The following is a 10,788-nucleotide window of genomic DNA, read 5'->3' as shown; positions in this document are numbered from 1 at the left end:
ATTGATAATAAAAATAAATGTATTGGATTCATCATCCCTTGCATGCGTACTCTGTAAAACACAACAGTGTATTTTCATAATATTCATTGATTTATCAGTCAGCACTGTCTCTGATGAACACTGTGCCACAGCGCCCTCTATCTCCGCTTGGTGCTCACGGCGGGCTGTCTGTCAGTGCTGGCCTCCTCAGCAGACTCCTCCTCCGCCATTTTTGACTGTAAACATCCTGCCGATTTTAAAAGGACAGCGGTGAGCGGGAGGAAGGCGACTGGCGCCATCTTGGCTGTTTTAATGAGTACAACAGGGGAGAATTCGCTGGGAGAAATAACATAATTATTGGACTTTCACTGTAGACGGGGTACTGTCGGTAAGTGCGCTTGCAGAGAGAATATTTTCGCGTTGTTTTGTGTGTTTTAAGAGGCGAAATCAGCATGCACGTTTGTGTTCATTTGACGCGGCCTTCATTGTAGAAGGAGCCGTTAGCCACCAGCTAACGATACAGTTGTGCTGGTAGAGGGAAAAAGTATGAGTATGAGATGGGCGCCTCGTTACCGTGTGCTTTACTTTCTTTTCATTGGCGAGTCGTTTTTTTGTCTGCCGTTGAGAGAAGCTGTAATTCTACTTCAATGAAGTTACAACGATGTAAACATGTTCAAAATACACGCACAGCGTACGATCTCATTGCTCCTTTTGTAGTTAGCTAGCGGCTAATTTAGTTCGTCCCACTTGATGGCGCCGACTATTTACTGGCGTTGACCACCCCCTTGGCGCTTTTAGCGTATTACGCTTTATTAAGTCAATATATAAGTTTAACTAATAGCTTACTCATGTAACTGCAATTTAAGAATGAATGATTGAATTAAGTAGAGTAGGGGACGAGCAGACATGTGGATTTCCAATGTTTGCCTCCCTGCCTGGGAAATAGGCGGAACTTGAGTGAAGTCAGCGCTTGTTTTGATAAAATCACATTTTCTGATTTTCATGCCTTGCGTTGGTATTTTACAATGAAAAACAACAACGATCGAAGGAAATTAGGCAAAGGAAGAGGGGAAAGTGCTTCAAATGAGCTTTGTCGTTTTTAGGGACGACGTTATAAGTAAGCTAATAAGCCTCCATCGTAAGATTAAGCTAGCTAACGTTAGCTAAGTTAACTGTTCAAAGTTTCTGTGAGAGACAACAGACCCTCATCCTCAACAATGATTCTCAGGCTAATGGTTGCTGAAAACCAAAGTTATCCAAATACAGCTTTAAACGGTTCCGCATTCATCTTGGTAAGGTTATTACCAAACATATGGAAAAGGAGAAAACTGTCTTTCCTTGATAATAGCTGCATTGTTACAGATCAGTCATAAGTTTGAATGCCTGGCTATTCTGATCAGCGTTGCATCAGCAGGATTTACCACAATGTTGCTAATAAGTGACCCCTGGCAATTGGGATCATGACAGGAAAACTATTATTGTCAAAATATCCAAGTGTAATTTAGAAATAGAGCCTGGCTAATACTCAAGCTCTGGGCATTATGCTGATACTGGGGAGTAAAACAAAATTAACATATTGATCAATCAGTATTCACACATTTTTTGTATTGATCCCTGAAATGTATTAATCAAACACCTGTGACAAATGGAAGGAGGAAAGTTTACAATTTAACATGAGTCTTTTGTGTCTGAAATTGCATCAGTGCACAAACACGGTTATCTTCACTGGGAGTTGGAGCATTTTTTTCTGCATTGTAATGGCAGAAAGAAAATAAATGAATAATATCGGAGCATATCAGACAACATAAATAACGATACAGATATACCTGTGACAGGCCAATATTGTTCAACCTATAAATCAGTGGGGCTCTAATTCAAAGCATTGATTCTATGTAACAGTCTTGCTACATCAGCTTTGTTAATGAATCGGCCCCATATCATGAATCAGCAGGGATAAAACACTTTAATTAGATGATGCTTTGCTTCTAGTTTAGTCATCCATTTTGGAGGCTTCTTCTTATACTTAAACTAATATCTTATGTGTTCCAGGTAAACCATACCACAGTGTGAGTGTGTGAGCCAGGGGAACCAGGGCAATGTTCTACGCCCACTTTGTCCTCAGCAAACGTGGGCCGCTGGCCAAGATCTGGCTAGCGGCCCATTGGGACAAGAAGCTGACCAAGGCCCATGTGTTTGAGTGCAACTTGGAGAGCAGTGTGGAGAGCATCATTTCACCCAAGGTAAGAATACAAAAGTGCAGTCTCTGCTTTCTGGTGGTCCTGCAGCAGGTCGTGTTCTCACTGTGCAGGCTTGAGTCTTGCTCAGATCCCCAGTTGTTACATTGATTAGTCCTGCCTTCATTCTTTTCTCCCAATAATTAAAAGCAGTAATGTATACTTTTTTTATCATCAAAGTAGACAATGATAAATTGTTACACATTAGAGCAGAATTCAGTGTCTGCTTTCTTTTCAAAGGACGCATTGTAATGTCTTCATTAAAAGGTTTCTTTCACTGTCTCTTTGCCCTGTAAACTGTAACTGTAAACAACTTTAATGCAGTACAATATCTGTTTGCAATGATGATGCAGTTCATTCCTATTTCAGGAAAGAAGAAAATACATTATCCCTGTAAACAAGACTTTGACACTTCTGATATCTGTTCCTTTTTCTCTGACCTCTTTTCTTCTAGGTGAAGATGGCTTTGCGTACATCAGGCCACTTGCTCCTTGGGGTGGTGAGAATCTACCACAGGAAGGCCAAGTACCTGCTTGCTGACTGTAATGAAGCCTTCATCAAGATCAAAATGGCTTTTAGGCCAGGTAAGGAGAAATGACAAGCCAAATTAGTGCTGGAGCAAAGTACTCTGTAATTTTCCTTCTCATTAAAGGAGTTTGTGCAGTTTTCTTCACTGAAATGGTCATTAGGCTGAGAGCAAAACTAAAGAGCTACAAGAGTGAAGGCTCCAGTTTTTTTCCATAGATAACCAGCAGGGTTGTATGACATTGTAAGATGCACCACTCAAAGCTTCTTGAGCTATTGCAGTGGTGATCTTGGTATGGTTGTTCTATGTGAGGCATAGAGTCATGTAGTATAACTGTGTGTTATAACAACATTACTACTTGTTTTATTCAGGTGTGGTGGATCTACCCGAGGAGAACAGAGAGGCCGCCTACAATGCTATCACCTTACCCGAGGAGTTCCATGACTTCGACCAGCCACTTCCTGATCTGGAGTAAGTTCACTTAATGTACTACTTTTATGTTATCCCTTCATTTTTTGTTTTAAACACTTTCATATTGGTGATTGGTCTGCATGGTGAGACCCTTAATATTGTCCCTAGTATTGTTGTGGATCAGTTTGTGTCAGTCAAACACCAGCTGTTGTACCCATACCTGATGCCATTTTCTGTATTTTACTCAAACAGTGACATAGATGTGGCCCAGCAGTTCACTCTGAACCAGAGCAGAGTAGAAGAGATCACAATGAGGGAAGATGTTGGCAACCTCAGCCTCCTGCAGGACAATGACTTTGGTAGGACACTATACATACTGATGTACACTTATACCACCTAATACATATGTATGAGTAGATTAAAAAAAATTCTAATGTCATTGTGAATCTCATTGTAAACATATACTGAAATAATTATTTCAGATGGTTTAGGTTTTACATATAAAAATAATAATAATAATAATAGAGTTGTTATGTTAAACAAGACTTTTCCTGATTATATGTCATAATAACAAGTTGCTTTGCTCTTCAGCTGACTTTGGTATGGATGACCGAGAAATGATGCGTGATGCCAGCACATTTGAGGAGGATATCATGCACGGTGCCACAGCCTCTAACCTTTTGCTCGAGGCTGAGCCTGGTCCAGCTAATCTCCCTGACAAGTCCAACCACATGGAGTATGATGACTTTGGGGATGGCTCCATGGGCAACACTGATGGGGGGATGCTGGGTGAGCACTTTGAATTATTGTTTTTGTCTCAGCATATACTATAAGTGACTACTGTTGCAATTATTCTGTGCAAATTTTTGTAAGGAAGAGTGATTGTCATGTTAACCCTGTGTTTTATTTTCCAGTTGATAAGCTACTGAGCTCTGAAGATGGAGGTGGTATTTTTGATGACCCTCCAGCCATCACAGAAAGTGTCATGATGCCCCCAGATCACGGAGACGATGAGGACGACTTTGACAACCTACAGTCACGTAAGTAAAGCAAAGTTCTTTTGTGTTTTTGCAAAGTATATGAAACAGAAAATTTAGATTTTTCCTATCCATTAATTGTTAATGGAGTTACTCTATTTGTATTAAATACATTTACATGTGGAGACTGGTCTTGAGTGCTTGTGAGCGTGTATTGTGTCACTATTTGCCTGTTTAAGGGGAAATCATTTTCTTTTTGTGAGCGTAGCCGGTCCAGACAGCCCTGACTCCGGCCCAGCAGAGCCCCTGCCAGCAATGGCTGACCAGACTGAACAGACTACTCTGGTTCACAATGAGGAGGAGGCCTTTGCCTTGGAGCCTATTGACATCACTGGTAAGCCCTTCACTCACTCTTTTGTCATAGAACACAAGTCTTTTCAAAGTAACTGTTACCTAAATGCTTCACCATTTGCTACTTTAAATTTTATGAAAGAGTAAAGGCACAAAATCATAGCAGATGGTGCCTACTCACATTTCACTGTGCACATTGAATGCTTAAGCCTAGGAATGGTCAATATGACTATGATTATTCTGTACACTGTGAGATAATAGTTTGGTCAGCCAGTAGAGACTTTGCTATTAATTTTCTACAAAGGTAACGATACCATGAATATCTGTGGTTTTATTAAATGAGCATGTCTGGGGAAAAAAAACCTATCATCAATGCCCGTAGACTTGACATCATTGGACAACCATGGCATACGTGTGAAAACGTTACCCTCTTATTGATTGAGACATAACAAAGCTTCTTTTTTTCTTCATGTGTCCAGTGAAAGAGACCAAGGCAAAGCGTAAGAGGAAACTGATTGTGGACAGCGTGAAGGAGCTGGACAGTAAGACCATCAGGGCCCAGCTGTCTGACTACTCGGACATTGTCACCACCCTGGACCTCGCCCCTCCCACTAAGAAGCTCATGATGTGGAAGGAGACTGGAGGAGTGGAGAAGCTTTTCTCTCTGCCTGCTCAGCCTCTGTGGAATGCCAGGCTGCTCAAGGTAACAAATGCCTATCATAAATATGCGTGTGTTCTAGGATAAATATGCACACATGTTCACTTATAACTATTTGACAACATACTGAAACTGTCAGCTGTCTGTCTGAAGTCACTTAGAAGCAATAGATATATACTCGGGGAACGGTAATGAGCAAACCACACCGGAGGTCTGATTCTCCAACTAGGTCAGACGCTGTTTAATGGAAGAGGAGAGGGTAGATTCTTAATATTGAATCTGTCATTGACATTCAGTTCAGGTAGTGGGATTTTAAAATGAGATGAATGAAGGAACAGGAGGTGGAGGAAGGGATTGGTATTGTCTGTCGCTTTTCCCTATCCTTTCACACCCAAACCATACCCCTCCAGAATACTGATTGGAAAACGTGTTAATGCATAATTTATTAGACTTCCTTTCTTTTTGTCTTGCATCTGTCCTCCTTATCAGTCCCTACATTTTTATTGCAACTCTGACTTAGCATAAAGTTTGGACTTTTTAAAAATAAAACTTCCCTCTAAGTTTAACTGTTACGTGTCTTATGTCAGATGTTCACGCGCTGCCTGACGCCTCTGGTGCCAGACGAGCTGAGGAAAAGGAGAAAGGGAGGTGAAGCAGACAGTCTGGATGAGTTCCTCAAAGAGCTCGAGAACCCCGAGGTGCCTCGCGAGGAGGTCTTGGGTCAGCACAGAGATGTTATTGGTAAGTCTTGCTGTAAGCGAAGAAAAAAGGTCATATCCCATTGTAGAAGACTGAATGTTTGATGGCATAGAACTTAACTGAGACAGCATCGGTTACTGAATAAAGCTGTGTTCACCATCACATTTCTTTTAAATTATTTAACAATATCAATCTCTCTTATGTGACCCACAGACCAGACTATCATGGAGGAGCCCAGTATGCTCGCAGCCTCTGCAATGGAGGGCAGCAGGACAACCCTGGATGAGACAGTCATGCCTCCTCCATCCACCCCACGCGGTGTAAAACGCAAGACCCTCGACAAAGAGGGCCCTCTTCCTGTGAGTGCTTGTTAACTACATTTAATCATTCTTTGGCAAAACACTGGAAATCAGGTCACATTGGTCTAATCTTTTATCTAATGGAAATATTGGATGTTGGTATTAAGAATTTACTGAATCAGTAAACTTGAAGACACATTCTGTAATCAAACAGGAAACATGATTGAGTTGAATACTCTGTGTCGCAACTTGGCCCTGACAGTTAAATTCTGCTTTCCCTCCTTTCAGATGGCTTCCTTGGAGCAGCAGCAGCAACAGGTGGCTGACCGCTCTGTCGTGTCCCAGAGGTTAGACATGCCTCAGGTGGATCTGCCCCCAGAGGAGACCAGCCTCAGCCTCACCCAGCTCGTCCCTGAGCTGGACCTGCTTGGGGAGAAAAGCAAAGACAAGAAGGATGATAGTGATGAAGAGGAGGTATGGGGGAAAATGGCTTTCTCTGGTACTCTAGAAAATTTGTAGTTGGTAGTAGTCATTAGTGAGTCATTTTGTCTTTTGATTGTATGCATGTGCAGTTTGTGTCTGTGCCAATTGATGCTGATGACTTTGTGTCTGTGGTGCTCAGGAAGAGGAAGGTCAAGCTGGAGACCAGGATCAGGAGGAGAAGAGATGGAACAAGAGAACCCAGCAGATGCTGCACGGTCTCCAGGTATAACCAAAGCTATACTGGGCTCAGTCACTATTTTGAAACCAGATTTTAAGTGAGCTAAAAAAGTTATCACAGAATTGTTTTTTCTTGTTTTATAATAATGTGTGCAGCTTTATTTTGGTTTAGAAGATTTAAACAAAACATTACCTCCATCTGCCATATATAAAATAGTTTTTATAATTTTAAATCAGAAAAGCAGTGTCTTTTGTTTATTTTCCTCTTTTGATAAAAGTAGGGGAAAGAAGACACGTTATTTAAATGTTATATTATCGATCACTGCGGCTCAAAAGAGAAAACTTGACTGACACTTCATGCCTCTGTCCCCATAGCGCGTCATGGCTAAGACTGGTGCAGACTCCATCAGCCTGCTGGAATTGTGCCGGAACAACAACAAGAAGCAGGCAGCCGCCAAGTTTTACAGTTTCCTGGTCCTCAAGAAGCAGCAAGCCATCGAGGTCACCCAGACTGAGCCCTACAGCGACATCATCGCCACCGCTGGACCAAGATTCCACCTTATTTAGACGTTGGAAGAACAGACAAACACTCTGCTTGCAACAGACATACTTTTTTAATTACTCAACTTTTCTGCCTTTTTATTTTGTTTTCCTGTCAGCCCTTTTTTTGTTTTTTTTCTTGGGAGGGGAAGGGAATAGTGGGGAAAGGGTTGGAAACTTTTTAAAAAAGGATTTTACTGTACTACATGCAGTATTCATTTGGTTCAAACGGAGTGAGGAAGAATGTTTAACAATTATATTTATAAAGCAACCTTTTTCAGTCACCAATTTGTAAGCTTTGCTTCATTTTGTTTTGTAAGTTCCCATTGTCTGCTCATTCCTTATGTTTTGTACCATTTCCCCTCACATCTGAAATACTGCAGATTTTAGATAAAGAGCCCCATATTTTCACTTGGAATCCCGTATTGACTCTGTACATGTTCTGGAAAAGGTACTGTTATTGCTCAGAAGTGTAACCTCTCCCACCTTGTCCTTGTTGCACTTGTTCTTTCATAAACAAAATTAATCTGTCAAAAAAAATTGGTAAATCTTACCTGGCATTAAATATCATGTTTCAGATGTATAATTCAGGCAGTTTATCAATTAAGTTTTATGTAATATTTTTTGTACCTTTTTACGTTTATGCTTATTCACCTTTTTGCATCATGTAACTAGGTAATGTACTTGTTACAGTTAAATTCAGTATCCCACCTTTTTAGTCTTCGGGTAACTTCTAGTTGTGATACATCTGTAAAGATTTGAAATAAAGTGTTTTAAGTACTTGGTAACAGGGTATTATTTATTCTGCAGTTTTTGATAAGGGTTGGGCTGGATATAAAGATGATATTAAATTAAAGGAAAGGGAGGAACTTTTAACCTGGTTCTATTTGACAACATGACTGATGACCTGTCATTTAAACCACCTTTCGACCGCAGGTTTTATCTACAGAGGCAAATGGTGGTCCAGTTGCACAGTACTTCAGAAAGGGGCCTCCATTCTTTAGGTGTACAAAGAATTGCCAGTAATCTTAGGAAATAATTGAAGTAATGGTGGTTGTTGTAGGTAGATGTGCAGGTTCACAGTTCATTCAGTAGAAGTGCAGTGAAGGAGTGGATGAGTGTTTTGATTACAGCAATTGACGCACTTCTTGAATACAAAATAATAAAAGACGTGATATTTAGTACGAAAATAACATGTTTTATCGGACAATAGTTACAGCGAAGGAGGGAACTAGATACTTCACTTGTTTCTATACGAACAGGAAAACAGACGCTTCTTTACCGGAAACGTCCGTCACTGAAAACTTTCCTCCCTTTTTCCGCGTGTATCGGCTTCTATATGGCTACTCGCAAAGAGTCCGGTTCAGCACCTACCACTGTAATGGCTTCTACAGGCGGTACTTTGGACTCTCCTGTCAAACAGATCCAGATTGAAGGGCTGGTAAGTGTACCTGCGGTTCCGTGTAGCTGTCTATTGAATTCCGGCGGCGGACGACAGAGAAACCTCTAACAGATGTGGATGCTAGCTAACGTGTGAGCATCATCATGGCGGACAAATAATGCTAAGCGGTGTCTTGTAACGTTATTGTTAAATACCCTGGTGCCCGTGGTGTATTTTGCATCATTTTATCTAATACGGTATTAAAAATGGAGCTAATATTCGCTGTTTACAACTTCCCAAATGGCTAACAGGCTAACAATAGGCTACGAGCGGTTTCCAGTTTTTAGCTTTTTCGAAGCTACAGAGGCGTTTAATTTTATACCCAGGACATCCCTGCTTGTCTGTGTAGACCGAGGACGTTACGGTGACGAGGCAACACAAGAGGATGATGAAGAAGATGATGATGCTTCTTGCTTCCCTCTCAAACAAGTGTTGCTATTTACCACAAAAGTATATAGGAGGCATTTCTTGAACCATTCTCGTTATCCGAAGTAAAGTTTCTATACTGTAGGCAGGCTACTGAACTATGATATTTATTCAATCTACAGTCCAAGTTTTGAGTTTGGCCTTTCTACTAATCCTCGATTTAAAATAACGATAGGCTTCACTTTATTTGTTCCCTCTATTGTACAGTACTTTAAGCAGATGTGCGTGTACCCCACTCCATTTTGTCGTGATGGCACAAAGTAGCTCATTTATCATTGTTCTGTGGTCAGTTTTGTTTGTAAGACATCCATCCAGTCAGATTTTTCATTTGGAAAAAGGCTGCTGGTCAGGGGGTTGGTCATTCATCTGCCAGTTATACAAAAGTAAAGACAATCTCATTTTAACCCTGATCAATACTGATTATTTTTTATGCATCCTTAATCCAGACAGTTTGAGGAATATGGACAGTAAAGTTGAGGAACATTTCGGGATTTGGTGGCAGTATTGCAAGGGGGTTTATCTTAAAGCCTGTCTTTGGCAGTTAGGAACAAACAATTGTGCAATGCATTCGTTAACGGCTTTAGGGTTAAAGCAACATTATGTAGAAATTGAGATTCTGTGTGATTTGGCGTGGGGGGGAGTGGCTGAGACAGAGACACCATTCATCCTATTAGAAGACACTGTACCATCAAAATGATTTTGAAGCTGTTATTTTAAGGTAAAAAAGTTACATAATGTTGCTTTAATGGATGCATATGTTTTAAAGATTGGTTGCTTTTTTGTTTAACAGGTCTTGTGTTTAACCTTTGAATTGAATATTGCTTCTGTGTATTTCTTCTTCTCTGATCAATGATCTTTAACAAGTAAATCATGACACGTTGTGAATTTTACCTTCACTCAACCCTTAACGCTGTGGCATTTTTCTTCTGTAGTACCTCTGAATAAACAGCAGAGGACAAACTTGCTTCACTGCCATCCACTGACATTCTCCCTCCTCCTGCCCTAAGCTGCACTGGACATAAAGCAGCTCATTTGCCTGGTGTGCCCAAACACAGTAGCAGGACTTTAACTTGCCAGCTGCTGCCTTCCTTTTATCTTGCTCATTAAAGCTGCCCTAGAGTCTGGGGCCCTAATTTCAAATCTAAATATTTCACCTCAATGTGTATTATTTAGACCTCTAATGAGATTTTCTTAACTCATTTCACAGCCTTATCAACCAAACATTTTAATCGTGGCAGTTAAATTAAAAACAGTGCGAGAGCCCTTTAGTGTGTGACCTCATTTGGATTCAGACTGAAAGGTGAAAGGTGTCTATTTCAGGTAGAGTTATGAAACACATTTCACCTGAATGCATTGATATGCAGCAGTTGCTGCTGTGTTGCGTCATGACCCGTCTGTCAGAGGTTTAGCTGCAGGGTTGCCCACAGACAGCTTCACCACAGCTCTGTAATAGAATCGGATTGTTTCCTTGCTTTTGAAGGGGCTTCAGTGGTTGATGTTGCCACAGGAGTGGAGTGTTGCACAGCGATGGGTTCCATTAAACACCTACTGAGATCACACAACTGCCTGCGTCTTTGATAAAGGCTT

General features: G+C 40.9%; 2 protein-coding genes across 2 annotated transcripts in view; both read left to right on the top strand.

The window, feature by feature from the left end:
* Positions 1-228: 228 nt before the first annotated feature.
* LOC311260559 (double-strand-break repair protein rad21 homolog A-like) lies at positions 229-8,122 on the top strand. Its single transcript, XM_084358549.1, has 14 exons — positions 229-367; positions 2,029-2,219; positions 2,668-2,797; positions 3,111-3,210; positions 3,403-3,509; positions 3,742-3,939; positions 4,065-4,190; positions 4,396-4,521; positions 4,958-5,181; positions 5,724-5,877; positions 6,049-6,194; positions 6,423-6,608; positions 6,757-6,840; positions 7,170-8,122. Exons 2-14 carry the CDS (start codon positions 2,076-2,078, stop codon positions 7,359-7,361), a joined length of 1,917 nt encoding a protein of 638 aa, XP_084214675.1. The 5' UTR covers positions 229-367; positions 2,029-2,075; the 3' UTR covers positions 7,362-8,122.
* Positions 8,123-8,628: 506 nt separating this feature from the next.
* LOC311259605 (eukaryotic translation initiation factor 3 subunit H) overlaps positions 8,629-10,788 on the top strand; it is a 57,998-nt gene continuing 55,838 nt past the window's right edge. Inside the window, exon 1 of the mRNA XM_084356839.1 lies at positions 8,629-8,775. Within this exon, the coding sequence (XP_084212965.1) occupies positions 8,674-8,775 (102 nt within the window). The 5' untranslated portion in view covers positions 8,629-8,673. The remainder of the gene's footprint in view (positions 8,776-10,788) is intronic.

Source organism: Pagrus pagrus, assembly GCF_965226575.1.
Source record: "Pagrus pagrus genome assembly, chromosome: 7".
Classification (NCBI taxonomy): Eukaryota; Metazoa; Chordata; class Actinopteri; order Spariformes; family Sparidae; genus Pagrus; species Pagrus pagrus.
Note: the sequence above shows the minus strand (reverse complement) of the source record. Positions and strands in the feature narration are given on the sequence as shown.